This window comes from Lipotes vexillifer, unplaced genomic scaffold, assembly GCF_000442215.2.
Source record: "Lipotes vexillifer unplaced genomic scaffold, Lipotes_vexillifer_v1.1 scaffold397, whole genome shotgun sequence".
Taxonomy (NCBI): Eukaryota; Metazoa; Chordata; class Mammalia; order Artiodactyla; family Lipotidae; genus Lipotes; species Lipotes vexillifer.
In genome coordinates this window covers 3,947,879-3,966,178 of record NW_006772681.1, presented here as the reverse complement: position 1 = coordinate 3,966,178, position 18,300 = coordinate 3,947,879, and the positions used below count along the sequence as shown (strand labels likewise).

At 43.8% G+C, this 18,300-nt stretch overlaps 2 protein-coding genes across 3 annotated transcripts in view; one reads left to right on the top strand and one right to left on the bottom strand.

The window, feature by feature from the left end:
• Positions 1-71: 71 nt before the first annotated feature.
• Positions 72-1,048, top strand: LOC103072441 (tumor protein p53-inducible nuclear protein 2; the record flags this gene model as incomplete). Its single annotated transcript, XM_007447814.1, has 2 exons — positions 72-364; positions 799-1,048. Coding segments are annotated over 2 exons (543 nt in total), but the record flags the coding sequence as incomplete, so codon positions are not given.
• A 4,772-nt stretch (positions 1,049-5,820) lies between these two features.
• The window catches only part of NCOA6 (nuclear receptor coactivator 6), a 52,262-nt gene continuing 39,782 nt past the window's right edge, over positions 5,821-18,300 (bottom strand). For both annotated transcript variants that reach the window (XM_007447792.1, XM_007447793.1), the window contains 2 exons: positions 14,108-14,256; positions 5,821-5,864 (listed from right to left, as the gene is read on the bottom strand). In XM_007447792.1, the coding sequence (XP_007447854.1) occupies positions 5,821-5,864; positions 14,108-14,256 (193 nt within the window). The remainder of the gene's footprint in view (positions 5,865-14,107; positions 14,257-18,300) is intronic.

Sequence of the window (18,300 nt, the reverse complement as noted above, 5' to 3'; positions counted from 1 at the left end):
GTGGGTGTGTGTGTGTGTGTGTCCCTCCCTGCTGCGCCCTCTCCTCCGCATGGCTCCCCCTCCCGCGCCACGTAGACAGCTTCACAGCTCCACCCAGCCCCGGGGCCGCCCCGGCCCCTGCGGGCCGCCCTCCGCCCGCACCCTCCTTGATGGATGAGAGCTGGTTTGTTACCCCTCCGGCCTGTTTTACTGCAGAAGGGCCTGGGCTCGGGCCCGCCCGCCTCCAGAGCAGCCCCCTGGAGGACCTCCTCATCGAGCACCCCAGCATGTCCGTTTACGTGACCGGCAGCACCATAGTGCTGGAGCCTGGACCTCCTTCCCCGCACCCTGACGCCGCCCTGCCAGACGGAGACCTTAGCGACGGGTGAGCCAGCCGGGGGCGGAGCCTGGAGGCCCAGTGCCGGGGCGGGGCCTTTAGAGGCGGGTCTTCGAAGCAAAGGGCGGGGCCCATGGGCCGGAATGAAGCTAGACCTGAAGGTAAAGGGGCGGGGCTTTGAGATAGGGAGAGGCGTGGCTTCGTGGCTAGGGCGGGGCTTGAGAGAGAGAGCTTCGCGGCTTGGGATCGCTGAGGATCGCTGAGACGGTAGGCATCTCCAGGTTGGGTTGGAGGAAGGGCTGGTACCCACAAGAAGGGCTGGTACCCACAAGAAGGGCTGGTACCCACAAGAAGGGCATTGAGCGACCCTAGGAGCAGAGATCAAATCGTGCGAGGGTGCGGGGACAGGGTGGGAAGTGCCAGCGCTCTCCTCCGTCCCCCACGAATTGTCTAGCCCTGACTGCCTCGCTCTGTCCCCTCAGGGAGTTGGCGCCTGCTCGCCGTGAACCCCGGGCCCTGCACCACGCCGCCCCTCTGCCGGCGCGGGCCACACTGCTGGAGAAGGCGGGCCAGGCGCAGCGGCTGCAGCGGGCCCGGCAGCGGGCCGAGCGCCATGCTCTGAGCGCCAAGGTGGTGCAACGGCAGAACCGCGCCCGCGAGAGCCGTCCGCGCCGGCCCAAGCACCAGGGCAGCTTTGTCTACCAGCCGTGCCAGCGCCAGTTCAACTACTGAGCTTCCGCCGGCCGTGCCGCAAACCCCTCGCTGACTCCCGACCCTTATCCAGCCCCTCCGCCGCAGCCAGTGTGCTCCTTGAGGGGCGCCTGCAGCCCACTTCGGGCTGGACACCACAACCTCCCTTCTTCTTAAGTGTGTGAGGTGGGGGTGATAGCCTCTCTCTCTCTCTCTCTCTCTCTCTCTCCTACTCCTTCTATTTCCCTTTCTCTGATCCTCTAATCCGCCTCTGAACCTCCCCCCCGTCCCTTCACCCTCCCACCTTCTGGCCCCTTCTGGCATCTAATCCTCCATCTCCCCCACTGCGGACACTCCGTCGGTTCCCATCCTGATCTTTGCCCTGACATTCTCCATCCCTGCCCTCCGGTCCTCTACTTCTGGCCCACTCCTATTTCTGAGAGTGTCTTCTTCCAGTTTCATATCTGGCTCATTCCCTACCTTCAGCTCCCACTTTACAAGCCTCAGTCTATCTAATGTTTGGCACTGCATTCACTCCTGCTCCCTTATTACTCATTCCCAGTAATTCTCCCACTGAGACTAAAGGGTTCTACCTTTAGTCTTCCCCTTCCCTCTCCTCTGGGGGCTGGGCTCCTTGGAGTTGCCTAGGTATGGAAAGGTAAGGTATGTGGGAAAGGACTGTGAGATGTGAGTTAGAGGGAGAAGGTGGAGGGAATCGAGGAAAAGAGGAAACCTATTGAAAATGTAGACAGGACAGACAGGTTGGGATGCTGTAGGGAGCAGGGCACAATGGGGGCTGGCACGGTGCTTACTCAGAAAGGCCAAGCCCTGCTCTCAAGCTGGAGCCTACTCCCACATCGATGCCTTTTCAACAATGCCACCTCCCAAATCTCTTCCTGAAATCAACCCCTCTGCCGGTCCCTGTATCTGAAAGGCTTAGTTAGTACCTTGCTGCCCTACCCACATCAACCCAGCAGTAAAGGCTGGGCAAGGCCCTGCCATCCTAGACATCTGTTCACATGCCCAAGGTGCTAGAACTAGCTTAGGAGAGATGCAGGCCAGAGGGATTCTAGGCAGGGGAAGGACACACCCCAGAATAAGAATGCAGAATGATGGTGCTGGGGAGGACAAGCTGTGGGGTGAAGCCAACCAAGGAATGGCAGCTAGCCTTCATCTTGCCTCTGGCCTTGTATTTCACACTCTGCCAGGATGGCTAATAAACACTCCTGAGTAGGAGGCCAGGAGCCCCACTGCCACAATCCCCAAATAGTCCCTGTCCAGGTTCAGGGCCTTTAGGGGAGCCTCTCTTCATTTTCTTTCCCAGGGCTCTCTTCCTTTCTAGGCTGCTGGGGGGAAATGGGTACCCTATGGTTCCCCTTCCTTTCTCCTCCACTAAGTACCTGGAAGAGGGAACCTGAATATCTGGGTGAGACAAAGGGGACAGGGGCAGCCAGCTTTCCCCTTCTCACAGTGGGATTGACTTTTGGGCTTAGACACCAGCAACAGCCTCTTGGGATGCCCCGAGTTGCTTCCCCTTTCCTCTTTCTGTCCTTTTCTAGTGTGTGCTCTTTCTTCCTTGAAACCTTTAAGATTTCCTATTACATACTAACACAGGTCTTTCCCTTCAATTCTAGGTTTCTAGGCCTCACAGCCAAGCTGAGGCTTATAGAAAACTCTGCAACCCCATGCAGGCAAAGGCAGCTGCCCTCCCTGACCCTATAACCCTAGGTCTCCAGTTGGGTGTATGGATAAGGGAGGAGGTAGCCCCATGGATGCTGGGATAGGGACAGAGAAAGCCCTGTTGGAGTCTCCTATCCAAGGGAATAAGCCAAATTTACATTAAGAGCAGATCAAAGTCCCCATGCTGGTCCACTAGGGCCCCAGTAGTTGACAACCTTGCTCCTCTCTCCAAGGTTCTCCTTCAGTTACGACCTAGTCCCTTTTATTCTTCCAACTACTCCTTGGTTACTTCACAGCCAGCTTAGGGTCTTCAGCACTTCCAAGAGCTGAAACTCCCTCCAACTCTTCTTGCCTACTCCTTTGCTGCCAGCTGGAGCCTAGGCTCAGTTCTGGGCAGTGCTCACGATCCTTCTGTGGGGGAAAAGTGAGTTATAGGGCATTTGGCTCAAATTTCAAAAGGCCCCTACCTTACCTGTATTTCTGGAGGCTCCTGTAGTTCTAGAACCCTCCAACATCACCTGGCTGGTTGCAAGGCTCATGTTTTTGTACTTTCCTATAGATTCTGTAGCATTTGAGTGTGACAATATTTTAATTGTGTATAGATTTCTAAGAGCCAACACTAGTTTGGTCTCCTGCTAGTCTGACTCCTGAAGCATCAGAGCTCGTCATACTGTATTGACTGTGTATGTGCCTTTCACCTTGAGCATGCTTCAGGATTTTTTTTAAAACCACAGAACTTGAATACATGAGGGAACCAGAATTCACAAAGTCCTATGCAACCTTAGACAGGAGGAGGTTAGAGAGTCTGTCTTTACTGATGTTTCAGAGACCCTGTAGAAGTTTGTTCCAGACTGCATTACTTAATGTCAAGACTACCAGCGCTTTGCCAAAACTGAGTATGTGAGAGGGACTCCTATTTCTAGAGTGAGTCCCAATTATATCAAAGGACAACTTCCAGTGATTCTCCAATACATCTCTCTTCAAACTGGGTGTCACTTCCAGCCTTTGCCAGTCTGGCCCCATCAGGGTCCCATCTGTGTATGAATGCAGTTTGCTGCTGTTTTGGAGTATGCTTGCTCCCTGGCCCCAACCTGGAACCTTGAGTTTGCTCTGACCCATAATGTTAGGTGCGCTGAGGACCCCACCAGAGCTCTTGGATGACTCCTCAGATCCATGTGGCTTTATGTGAGGGGACTGAAGGCAGACATAACGTGGCCCCTTATATCTTCCCTCTTGCCCTGCTGCCTAGTTCCAAATGGAACCAATAAGATGAGTGCGTCCCTCTTGGGTGTTTTGTGTTGAGACTGGCTGAAAAGAGGAGACTCTGGTTGACCATGTTATGACATGTTGACAGACTCAAGGACACAACCACCTCAGCCTGGTCACGTGGCATGCCTGTGTATGTGTGTAACAGGATTCTGATTGTTAGACTGTAATGTTATTCCTCTATGGGAGAAAAAGTTAATATAAAGAAAAACAAATAAAAATCTATTTAAAGCACATTATGCTTTCTTCCTGAGTATAGCTAAAGTAGGAGAAGCACTTTGCAATCTCAAACACAGAACTGGCTTAGGGTGTTGTTAGGCTGGCTTTGGTTCTGGTTGTGCGTGTGTCATACAGGGAAGGAAGAGGGTAGATAAGCTTGCTGGTAACAGAGCCAGACACTGTGGGGTGACTCAGAAATAACTACTTTTAGAGAATCCTTATTTAAAAAAAGGAAAATAAGAGCATGAGAATCACCAATTCATCCTTTTGGTCTCAGGCACTGGGTTATGGAGCCCCTGAAGGGGAAGGGATGGAGTGTATGTCTAGCTGTAGGAGACACAGCAGAAGGCTGGGGCCCAGACCAAGATAAAGACAGGACCCCAAGCACTGAAGTCCCCTGAATGTTGGGGGTAGGGTAGGGGCAGAAGCAGCTGGTTTGGAGACCACAATTTTTAAGGTAAGAACAGAGCCAGGAAAGGGAAAAACCTAGGCACATTGATGAGTCACCCCAGGCCTGATGCAGATGAGAAACAGGGCAGCCAAAGAGTGGAACATAGTGGATATCTCTGAAGTACATAATGCAAAATGACAACTTTTATTTGGGAGCTGCTCCATTTAACCACGGACATGGACTGAAGTTAGAAACCTGACCTAAACTGGGCTAGATTCTTGATGCTGTTACAAAAAATCTTGCTGGTCAGTCTGGGCTTATCTCTTGAATGGTGGAGGTGTAAACATAGTCGTTTTGGAGCAATCCATCATGTGCATGGAGAAGCAGATGAATGAGGTAGAGAAGAGTGCCATCTGGTTTGCTGATGGCTTCCTGTCTCCAGAAAATCTTGGGTGAACTTTGATCCTCTCTAAGTTGATTCTGTCATTTTACAACCAAAAGAAATCTGATCAATATCAAAGTGCCTGGTATAGTGCTGATAAGAGCTAGTTTCTTCAAAGCCAAGAGAATGAGTTGAGTGAATAAGTATGTACATTTTCCACAACTTGCCAGGTGGGCATCTCAAGTGTAATGAGGACATGATGGGATTCTAATTCACAAAGAAGGCTGTTCCTATTCATTTATGGTCCAAAGAGCTTGCTTACCCAATAATCCCTTACCAATAACATACGTTTATGTTCTAGGACAAAGACATTTATTTAACACATTCAGTATTTCACATTGTACAAACCCTTAGATTCTCTTTATTCACTGGTCCATTTCTAAAACAAATACATCCAAAACACTATATAATAAAATTATTTACAACATTTCCAAATGAGAAGATTCCTTTTGCCCCACTACTGCTATTCACACACAGTACTTCCACAGCACAATACATCATTAGAAGACCTAAAAATGCTCACCCTGTACTCTAGGCTGCTTAGGAAATGTGAAAACTATTAACATAATCACATTAGCTCCTCTCAATACATGGCAACATTTTAGAAACCTTGAACTTCATCTTGCAACACCAAAAGGGTTCAACAACTCTGCTTTCCCCATTGCACTTTATGACACAGGTTGCAGGGACCAGGAAAAGGACCACATTATTAAAATAACTAACTGTACAGAAATGGATTTTAAAAAGTCACAGCTCAAAATTGCTTTTTGTAAAATTCACACATATTTACAAATATCAAGTCGTCATTCAGCTTGTTTACTTGGATTTTCTTCGCTTGGATTGCACCGCGCTGGTTATGTCTGTGGGGAGAAAGGAAGGACATATTCAGCTGAGGCATTTCTTTATAGCAGTGCCTTTTAGGCAGTCCACAGGAACCAGAGCTGACCTAAGTGGAGCCCTACTGGACTCTGAATCAGTCTAAGGTCCTCAAAAGGGGCACTCGGTGTGAAGAGGGTCTCAGACTTCTCGGCCCTGTAAACTAGGGCCTGGCGATTGGGGAAATGTTATACAGGTAGTGGAAGGTGAAGCAAACATACATGAAAAAGGTGCCAGGATGGGGAGAGCTGCTTTAGCTGGGCAATTAACCCCACAATCTCCATCACCTGTTTCCATCACCCAATGAAATGATGGACAGGCTGACAGTGCTTTTGGTGAGATACCAATAAGTGATGTTACAAGCAAGTAAGTGAATTGTGCCACAAAAAAAAAAAAACCAGCCTCTGGAGCCAAGCCATTGTTTTGCAGTGAGGAACTCTTTTTGCCATGCCATAGTCAAAGTCTCTAAATAACATGACTATGACTGTTGGTCAGCAAGTGTCTACCATGGCCTAGCCAGGTATTATCAAGGCTGTGCATATACCTGTGTATGTATGGAAGGCATGGAAGCAATTCAGAGCAAGCCACAGCCTGCTCTGAGCCCAGGTGAGCCTGAAGGCTTCATGGAAGAGGTGGGAACTGAGTGGTTTATATCAGTGACAGGGTAACAGTGACATAAAAGGGAAGGAGTGTGTTTTAATTCTTTTAATTCCTCCTGTATTATTCATGTCTTAAACTCAAACTCAAAAGATAAACTCAAAAACTTTTTCAACACAGAAGTCTTCTACAGCAAAGTACAATGAATAGCCTGAAGCTCTCCAACTGTAAACATTTCTTTAAAATCTCATATTGATCTTAAAAATTCACCCTCATTCTTCATGCTGCTCCACAGTAGATATTTTGAATTTAAAACGAAAAAAAATGTTTTAGAATTACTTCCCATCAAGGGCAAAAAACTGTTTTCTATTTAATACATTAATGTGTAAGATGAATCCAACTTATCCATTTCTAGAAACTAGGCTGAACTCTCTGATGCTGCATGTTAGGTTCAGTATTCTAAGTAATTTTTCTTCTCTTTTTTGTATTGTATCATATTTTGAGAACCCAGACTCAAAATGTAGAGCAAAAAGCAAAAATTTTATCACTCTGTTAGCTAAGTAACTGCTAAGAAGTGAAACCTAGATGACTTTCCCAGAGGTGGCCTGTACAATGTTATCAGGCTTCTATAGAAGGAAATTTCAATATATACCTCTTACTGGGAGATTATGATGCTTCTGCAGGTGGTAGAATCAGTTTCTCTGATTTATTCATCAGTCTTTTGCTAATCAGAGGACAGTAAATCTGACAGGATGTTGACAATGGTGTTATTTTAATTCCATGTAAATAAATGGAGTCTCACATAGCACACAACTCCCCATAATCAACCCTTTATGTCCAACTCTCAAGCTTCATTTTCACTGTAGCAAATTTGTCATTTGCAGTGAAAACATACAGGGTTTTGTCTTGACTAAGTGTTCATCCTTAGAAAAATGTCTGTTAATTAGGTCAACTTTGGGAGCTTCTCCTTTGTTGTGGTATGAACGATCAAGTGGTGTGTCTGAGAAACACATGTGTGGCTGGGAAAAGTGGTTAGGAGTCGGGGAATAAACGACCTCAGGCTCCCCCCTCCATTCCTTCCTTGCTTGTTCCCATTTGTCACTGCTCTAAAGCACCCAATCATCTGGCAGGCTGCCTCTGCTTCTGAGGATGAATCAATGAGTGAGGCCATGAGTAAACAAGTGATCTGTGCTAGAAACAGGGAAAAAAAAAAAAAAGCCTTTTAGATACTAGGGTGAGCAGTGGCAGTGGTGGTGTAGTGGTGGTGTAGGGTGGAGCTTTACCTTCTAAGGAGTTTTATAAATTGACCTTGACCTTCCTCACTTCATTATGCTTTTTACTGTTCTCCTTCTAGCCAAGATTTCTACTTAATTGTAAAAAAAATTCTGGAAATTTCCTTTCAAAATCTGTATGGCTGGTTTCTAAATGATGCTACAAGAGTGCAGTTTCAGGTAGTCACTGTTTAGGGATTTCTCCCATAAGATGTATCTAATTATGCTTATTCTACAATAATAACACGTTTTAAGTATATCTGTATACTCTGTGTTTTTTTTAGGCTGTTGCTTCTCAAGTCACTAGCTGTGGATAGGATAGAGCTATCACCCCACTTTGCTGTCAGAGGCATCTTAGGGCACCCCAGGGACACCCACAGCTGCTGCTGATTACAGGTTGCTCTGAACTTCCCTCTTATTAGCATATTTTCCCAGGTTTCAAACTTGTACATTGAACTTCATGTTTTTAACTACTGATCCTTTCTCCCAGTTGAAAATATAACATAAAACTACTATAAACAGAAGACTAAAGAATATCAAGGGAAACTAGAAAAATCATTTCTGTGTTAACGGGGAATTCATCATATCAGGAAGCAGAACTACTCATTTGCCTATTTATAAACAACACATCTGATCAAGTGCAATTTTAAAAAGAAGTTCACTGATTTGTGGGAGCCAATTTTTGTGTCTGTAATTAAAAGTGGCAGGGCAGTGGGGGTCAGTGGGGGGAACCAAGCCAACCAAAAACAAAACAACAGATTAGAGAGTGACCTATCAACCAAGTGGGCCTCCCTGGACTTGCCCAGAAATCATTCATCCCACCTGCTCCAATCTGGTAGTCTAGTAGGCCTTGGCTAGCATGATATAAGCAAACTCCGTTCTCAGAGCAGGAGAATGATTAATGTTACTGGTTCTCAACAATACGAAAAGTACCAATATTTCTCATTTCAAACTGCTCATAATATTTCTCAGCTGTCTCATGAAAAACGCAGACTGTTTCTGATTTTGTTTGTGCATACATGACCAAAATCTTATGAGTACGAAAAGGCAAAACCCTCTTTTCCCTTCAAAACTTTAAGTACTGATGCTGCAGGAAGATGTTTCAGGCACCCAACACTATATATGTCTACAAGTTCGAGACACATACATTTCATTTATTTATCTATTTATTTATTGGCTGCATTGGGTCTTCGTTGCTGCAAGCATGTTTTCTCTAGTTGTGGTGAGCAGGGGCTACTCTTTGTTGCGGTGCATGGGCTTCTCATTGCGGTGGCTTCTCTTGCTGTGGAGCACGGGCTCTAGGCACATGGGTTTCAGTAGTTGCGGCGCGTGGCCTCACTAGTTGAGGCACGCGGGCTCAGTAGTTGCGGTGCATGGGCTCTAGGGCACGTGGGCTTCAGTAGTTGTGGCTCGCAGGCTCTAGAGCGCAGGCTCAGTAGTTGTGGTGCACGGGCTTAGTTGCTCTGCAGTATGTGGGATCTTCCCCGACCAGGGATCAAACCCATGTGCCCTGCATTGGCAGGCAGATTCTTAACCACTGCGCCACCAGGGAAGTCCTGAGACACATAAATTTTAGAAGCCAGCTTGGTATTTTATGACACTCCCTGGGTATGGGTTCAAATACAATCACAGGAAATTATTTTATGACTTTGGTTCATTTTTGGATACAACATAGAAGGCCAAATAATATGCATATTAATTCTTTAATTTGGATCCAAGAGCTCTAACACTTAAAAATCAAAAGCTACAGCATTCATTTCTGATTTAAAAAGTAACTTAACCTAGAACAGTTAAAGACTAATAGACTGAGGGCTTGAGGCTGATGTGGAGATCTAGATATGACTGTGATTCCTGGGGTCTGGCCAGAACCCTGACATCCTCTAGGAGACACTTACCCAGAATCCCTACATGTAATATCACAAAGCCTGAGAGTCATTATGGCCTCTTCTAAGCCAGCTGCTAAGTCTCAAAGCATGGATGGGGCAAGCATTCCAACATGACTACCATCACCTTGGGACAATGTCCAGTTTAAGTGTACGGCCTATACACCCCACCCCTCTTCTAAAACAGGTTCCAGCTTTCCATCTTTTCTTGGCTGGCAGTTATCTACAGAGTGGCTCTAATTTTGGGCATCTCTTAACTGTCCCAGCTGCTAAATTAATTCTTTCTGGTGCACTGCAAATGACACCTTTAGTATCCTGAGGCTCTGGGCTCAAGTCAGATTCCCCAAAAGCTGGTGTATGACATCTGTAAAGGCACTTTTCCCCTGCTTTAAAGATAACTACATACCATATTCTAAAACCTAGAAGACCCTGATCCTTTAGGAAAAAGAATACATAGAATTGAGGGGAAGCAGATTTTCTCATAGAACTCCAAGAATCTTCCATTTTATGCTTCCTTCCAAACAGGTTTTTGCTTAGGAGATGATTCCCAGGGAGGGAGAAGAAAGTTGTTGGTTCCACTTCTACATCCAAAGTGGGGATACCTAAAGAGGACCCTGGCTGTGGTGTACATGGTATGTCTGGAGAGGAAAGAAGGCCCCTCCCATCCTCTCCCCTCTCTGGCAGGCTGAGGTAAGGTGACTTCTACATCTCTTCTTTACCTGTGCATGATCTGCAGACCTGTGGCCTCCTCCCAGGAGCTCTTGTGAGGCATTATGAAATTCCTACCCAGAAACGTGACCTATCAACAACAGCTGACTTCTCAGGTCAGTGTCTGGTGTTGGTGCACCACCATCTGCCCTGGTCTTCAGGCTGGTATCCTAATGGTACGTGACTGTTTCGTAGCAGCCCTGCTGATATCAGGCACTTGGCCAGGATGCCAGCTCTCGCCTAACCTAAGCTACTCAAGTTCAGCGCATTTCCTGAGAGAATGATACCCTCCCTCAGATCTGGGCCTTTGCACATGCTATACCTTTTGCCTGGATAATGCTTCCTCATTCTTCAGGTCTCAGCTTAAACATCATTTTCTCCAGAAAGCCTTCACTGACTTGACAGGGGAACAAAGCATCCCGGCTATTGGGTTGGCCAAAAAGTTCCTTCAGTTTTTAAGTAAAAATAAAAGACACATTTTCCATTTTCACCAAGAACTTTATTGAACAACGTATTCACCGTTTTGTTCCACTAACTTCTGCCATTTTTCAGGCAACTTCATAATTCCATCTTCTCAAAACTTTTTATCTTTTTGAGCAAAGAACTGTTGTTCCAGGTGCCTTTTACAGTATCCCAGGGAACTGAAATTTTTTTCCATTAAAGAGAATTTTTTTTTTGTGGTACACCGGCCTCTCACTGTTACGGCCTCTCCCGCTGCAGAGCACAGGCTCCAGACGTGCAGACTCAGCAGCCATGGCTTATGGGCCCAGCCGCTCCGCAGCATGTGGGATCTTCCTGGACAGGGGCACGAACCTGTGTCCCCTGCATCAGCGGGTGGACTCTCAACCGCTGCGCCACCAGGGAAGCCCGACTATGCGTTTTCTGTTGACTAATTCCGGATGCTTTTCATCAAGTGCTGCTTTCAGTTGGTCTAACTGGGAGCAGTACTTGTTGGAATTAATCGTTTGGTTTTCCGGAAGGAGCTCTTAATAGAGGACTCCCTTCCAACCCCACCATGTACACATCACCTTCTTTGGATGAAAACCGGCCTCTGGTGTGGTCGGTGGTGGTTCATTTCGCTTGCCCCACAATCTCTTCCGTTCCACATTATTGAACAGTATCCACTTTTCATTGTCCATCACAATTTGTTTTGAAAAACAAATCAGTAGATCAGTAGAGAATCGCATGCGGAAATATGGTCAAGAAGGTTTTTTTTGGTCAACTTAATGTGGAACACAAAAATCAAAATGATGAACATTAACCAAGCTGCTGCAAATGATTTTCAATGCGTGATTTGGATATTTTGAGTATGTTGGCTATCTCCTGCATGGTATAACATTGATTGTTCTCAATAACGTCTCGATTTGATCGCTATCAACTTCAATTTGTCTACCTGATCGTGGAGCATCGTCCATCGAGAAATCTCCAGCATGAAACTTCGCAAACCACTTTTGACACGTTTGATCAGTCACAGCACCTTCTCCATACACAGCATGAATCTTTTTTTTGCGTTTCAGTTGCGTTTTTACCTTTCTTGAAATAATAAAGCATAATATGCCTAAAATGTTGCTTTTTTTCTTCCATCTTCAATATTAAAATGGCTACACAAAAATTCACCAATTTTGTTAAGTTTTTTTTTTGTTTTTTTTTTTTTTGCGGTACGTGGGCCTCTCACTGTTGTGGCCTCTCCCATTGCAGAGCACAGGCTACGGATGCGCAGGCTCAGCGGCCGTGGCTCATGGGCCCAGCCACTCTGCAGCATGTGGGATCTTCCCGGACCAGGGCATGAACCCGTGTCCCCTGCATCGGCAGGCGGACTCTCAACCACTGTGCCACCAGGGAAGCCCTTGGTAAGTTTTTTTTTAAATGCACGCTGATATGACATCTGTCACAATAAAATCTAACAAAATTGTTTCGAATGAAGTCAAAGACAACTAAATGCTACTACAGCCATTTTATGGACATAACTGAACAAACTTTTTGGCCAACCCAATATATGCTCCTACAGTACCATATAACTTTGCTATCATAAATGCGTATAATATTAAAGTCTTTCTGGCTAGCATATAATCGATGTGACGATGACAGAGACTCCATATGTTTTTTCACTATTATATACCTAGAGCCTGGCATGTAGTAAGTACATAAATATATAGTTGATAGATAGTTGTTAATTTAATAATTACTGATTGTACACCTCTTGTATTAGGCACCACAGTAGGCACCAGGAATACAGTGGTGAGCAAAACCAGACATCGCCTGCCCTAACACAGTATGTATATTAATTACCTACCACATAAATAGACCTAAATTTACAACTGTGGTGTTATGAAGGAGAAGAACATGGTGCTATGATTCCTCATAGCAGTGACAACTGAGCTAAGATAAGTAGGAAGAGTGGGAAGTTAATGAGGAGAAGAGAGGGAAGATAGACGAATACTCCCTACAATAGGTGTCACATATACCCAGGCTTGTGATGAGAGGATGGCATGTGATGAGAGGATGTTGCTAAGGGAAGTCAAATGAGGCTGGGAGAGGTTGATAGGGGCCAAACTAGATAGGACCCTGTGGTCTATGTTGACGCTTTTAGACTTTAATTCTAATTATAATGGTAAACCATTGAAGGGTTTTAAGCCAAGATAGCAGTGAAGATGGGGAAAAGTGGATGAATTTGAATTTGAATCATCTGAGATAAAACCAGCAGCTTTTTGTGATGAATGTGAAGGTGAAGGACAGAGGTGTCAAGGAGGACATGCCTAATGGACAGATAGATGGTAGTACAGGAACAACGGCAAAGGACCTGACATCAGGGGTGAAAAATCAAAGGTCTGTTTTTAGACATGTTGAGTTTGCAGTCCTGTTAAGGATGTTCGTGGAGTTGTCTAAGATCTCTAGAGGTCTGCACTAGAAAACAAATTTATGAGTCATCTGTGAAAGGTTATAACTAAAGAAGGGAGGCATGAATGAGATTAGTTAGGGAGAAAATAGAAGTTGAAGAGAAAAGGTGACTCAGGATTAAAGTTTGAGTAGACCAATATCTAATGTATGTGTACAGAGTCTGAGAAGGAACAGCCAGAGAAGTAGACAGAAAACTATTGAGAGTTCTGGGTCAGAGAAGCCAAGGGCAGAATTCATTCAAAAAAGAGACAGCAGTCAATAGAGAAGAGAAAACTGGTTGTGTAAGATTCTCTGTAAGGTCAGAGAAGATGGGATCAAAGGCACAAGTGAAGGAATTGGCCTTGGACTTAAGGAGCGACAGTTGCTCTATTATAGTATGAGCAAAAGAGGACACTGGTAGATTTATGTGCTGGTAGTGAGAGTTGAGGGAGTTCTGTTTTCTCTTTGAAGAGGTGAGAGTCTCTGCTGAAAGAGAGGACATAAAATAGGAGCCAGAGGTTTAAAAAGAGTAGAGAGTAGGAAAAAGAGTTGACCACAAAAACACAGAAAGATGGTGGGGCCATACTGAGGACCTGTCTCAAGTGGCAATCATGAATCAATCTGCTCTGTTATGTTCTTGCTGCTCTTGTGCACAAGTACACACACACACACACACACACACACACACACACACACACACACGCACAGGGAGAAAACACATAGTTAAATGAACTAACAAATAAAGGAAGGACCAAACAAGCAGTAGACGTCAAAGTAACTTGAAAATTTGAGAAATAGAAGCAAAGACGAAGGGCAAAGTCCTCTGTTGCTGTGATAAGAACCCTATTCTTCTATTTGACTCAGAAATAGCCTCTGCAGCCCACAGCTAACCTTTAATAGAGCTGGAGGCTGAAGCAGGCCGAGAGGATCGCTTACGATGTCCATTTTCCACACTTTCAGAAGCCACAGCTGGCTCTTCAGTTCGGGAGTTTCTTCGGCTTGGAGTTTTGGACTTCTCAGTTATCTCTTTGGGCTCACTGCTGACAGAGAGAAGCACAAAGTCCAAGGAGGTGAGGGAATCAAGTCACACAAAAAATAAAGATAATAGTTTCATTCACAAGGCAGGAGATTAAGAACTACATAATCATTCTGGAGAGACAATGTTTCACTCTGGGACAATAAGCACAATTATGCTCTAATATAACTGACAATTTAAAAGTGAGTCCAGCTTGTTACATTAGTAAAAATAAAATATTTAAGTATAATGCTGGTGAGATTGTGGTAAAACACATTAAGAACTTGGAACAAAAATCATCAAACTTCCTCACCCATTTTCCTAAGATAAGAATATTTCCCTTCAAAAATTAATAGTACCTAAAAATCTAGGAAATTAACAACATACACTGGCACTTACTATGAGCCTAGTAGAGTTAGATAATGGCATATTACAAGTCACATTATAGAATATACACGAGAATATACTCACAATACACTGCTGGGTACACTACTGATTGCTCCTACCTCAATCCCCTTTTTTTAGTATGTGAAGATTAAAAAATGGTAATACCCAGTATTATTGAGGATACAGGGACAAAAACTCCTAATGGAGTATAAATTGTGCAACCCAATGATTCTCAGTAGGGGGTAATTTTGCCTCCTAGGAACATTCAGCAATGTCTGGAGACATTTTTGATTGTCATGACTGGGAGGATATGCTACTGGCACCTTTTGGGTAGAGGCCAGGGATGACACTAAACATCCTATAATGCATAAAACGGCTCCCTGCCCCACACCCCACACAGAATTATCTCATCCAAACAGTCAATAATGCTGAGGCTGAGACACCCTGGTGTAATCCTCTGGCTCAGCAATTCCATTTTTAGTTACCTAAGGAAACAAATCTTTTTACAGAGCTAATTACACACAAGGATGCCAAAGCATCTTATTTATATTAATGAAGATAGAAGAGCTAAATGCTTAACAGTGATAGTACATGGCACATCCAAATGGAGTCATGAAAAAAATCATGCTGTAGAAGGTTATTTAATGATAAAAACTGTTCATAATATATTATTGTGGGGAAAAAAACAGCTACCAACATTATGAATAGTATACTCTCATTTTCATTATAATATATATTGAGTATATATGTAACCACATATGAATGAATGGGTGTGAGATATATATATGTGTATATAATACTATATATCTAATACACACTGTTAGATCTATAGATAAACACTATAGTATATATATATATATATATATATATATATATATAAAAAACACTGGAGTGTTTTAACTCTATTTCTATCTGTATATATTCTGTGAAGAGGACTAGAAGAACAACTAAAATATACACAGTGAATACTGCTGAGGTGTAGGAATATTGGCTAACTGGTAATTTTCTTCTTTGTAATTCTCTGATCTGAATTTCAAGTTACCCTCAGTAAACTTTTACTACTTTCATGGTTCAAAAAACTCACGTTAAAATCATTAAAAAAAAAAAAGTTGATTAAATTTACTTGTAAGACGTGGAATGGAAACAAAAGTAATGCAACAAAAACAAAACAAAAAACTGGTCACAGGGATGCCTCTTCTGGGAAGTCTTCCATGACCCCACTCCCCAAGTGGAGCTGTCTCTTTTGTCTTTTGGGTTCACAGTCTGTGTCTGGCATTCTAGAGCACCCATCAGGCTGTACAGCATGTTTTTAGTGTCTTGTGTCTTCCGATACATTGTAAGCTTCTTAACCATGGCCTGACTGTCAACTATCCCTACCCCTCCATCGTTTACTCCTGACAGAGGACCCTTTGTTAGTGGCACTATGCCTGGGAATCTGGCCATACTGTTCATTACCCTAGCTTTACATCTAACAACTGTCCCACACAAGCCAAGGCATGTCAAGGAGAGGTGAGACTGGAGCTGGGGTAGAATTGCAAGTCAGGGGGATTTACACATCTTTTTAGAGGTGGTAAGGATGGCTTTCTGGCTAGGAGCCCAGAAAATGGTCAAAGCCTCTGAGGAAGAAGATTCCTAATGGAGGTTCCTCTTTCTCCTGGCAAAACAAAAGCCTCAGCAATACTGTCCTGGTGTTTATATGGTCAATGATCAGGTAACTTGGGGAACAAACACCAACAAGGTATTTTTGGTCTGATTATCTCTTCTTTCTCTAGCCACACAGTTGGTGTATACTTTGAGATACGCAAATGAATTCAAACGTAAGCTCAATCCAAATAAAACTAGACAGGTAGTAGGAATAGCAATGAATTTGGAGTCAGAAGAACAAGGATCAAGTCTTACCTATGCATTTATTGGCCACGATATTTAACTTTCTCTCTGTTTCAGATTCTTGATCTATAAATCCCCATCTTGCCTGCTGTAATACATTAAGTGTGAGAGCTCTGGAGGCAGAAGGCCTGGGTGTGAATCTCAGCTTCACCATTTACTGAATCTGTGGCTTTGGGCAATTTAGTTAACCTCTCTGAGCTTTAGGTTCCTCATCTGTAAGACAGAATTTCCTTTCCTAATAGATACCGTGAAAATTAAATGAGATAATACATCTAGGGAGCTTTTAGCCCTACATATGGCATAGAACAGCATTCAAATAAATGCTGGCTATTATAACCACCTCACAGGGTTGATATGATAATTAAATGAGAAAATGACTATGAAGCAATTTTACAACCTAAGTTGATGTACAAGTATGATAAATTCTTTAAAATGTTATCTAGTACAGTCCTACATTAAAAAAGGAATGACTTTTGTAATACGATAATACTTCTCTCCATGGGGCTAATGAGGTTGAAGCCACAGTTGTACTTCATTTTGTTAGGTTATGTGGGGTAGCACAGTATAAAAGAAAAAGCATGGGTTCTGTGCTCAGACCCCATCTGCCATTCTTTCTCTTGAGGATCAAACAGCTATACTTAGAAGGTGTTGCAAGGACTAATATTAATGACAATGATGGCAACAGCTCCTATATATATATATAAAATTTTTAACATCTTTATTGGAGTATAATTGCTTTACAATGGTGTGTTAGTTTCTGCTTTATAACAAAGTGAATCAGTTATGCATAGACATGTTCCCATATCTCTTCCCTCTTGCAGCTCCCTCCCTCCCACCCTCCCTATCCCACCCCTCTAGGTGGTCACAAAGCACCGAGCTGATCTCCCTGGGCTATGCAGCTGCTTCCCACTAGCTATCTACCTTAGGTTTGGTAGTGTATATATGTCCATGCCACTCTCTCACTTTGTCACAGCTTACCCTTCCCCCTCCCCATGTCCTCAAGTCCATTCTCGAGTAGGTCTGTGTCTTTATTCCCATCTTACCCCTAGGTTCTTCATGACCTTTTTTTTTTCTTTCTTAGATTCCATATATATGTGTTAGCATATGGTTATTTGTTTTTCTCTTTCTGACTTACTTCACTCTGTATGACAGACTCTAGGTCCATCCACCTCACTACAAATAACTCCATTTCTTTTTATGGCTGAGTAATATTCCATTGTATATATGTGCCACATCTTCTTTATCCATTCATCCAATGATGGACACTTAGGTTGCTTCCATCTCCTGGCTATTATAAATAGAGCTGCAATGAACATTTTGGTACATGACTCTTTTTGAATTATGGTTTTCTCAGGGTATATGCCCAGTAGTGGGACTGACAAAGGATTAATCTCCAAAATTTACAAGCAGCTCATGCAGCTCAATAACAAAAAAACAAACAACCCAATCCAAAAATGGGCAGACCTAAATAGACATTTCTCCAAAGAAGAGATACAGATTGCCAACAAACACATGAAAGAATGCTCATCATCATTAATCATTAGAGAAATGCAAATCAAAACTACAATGAGATATCATCTCACAACGGTCAGAATGGCCAACATCAAAAAATCTAGAGACAATAAATGCTGGAGAAGGTGTGGAGAAAAGGGAACATTCTTGCACTGCTGGTGGGAATGTAACTTGATACAGCCACTATGGAGAACAGTATGGAGGCTCCTTAAAAAACTACAAATAGAACTACCATACGACCCAACAGCTCCTATATATTGAATGCTTACTATTTACTCACTAT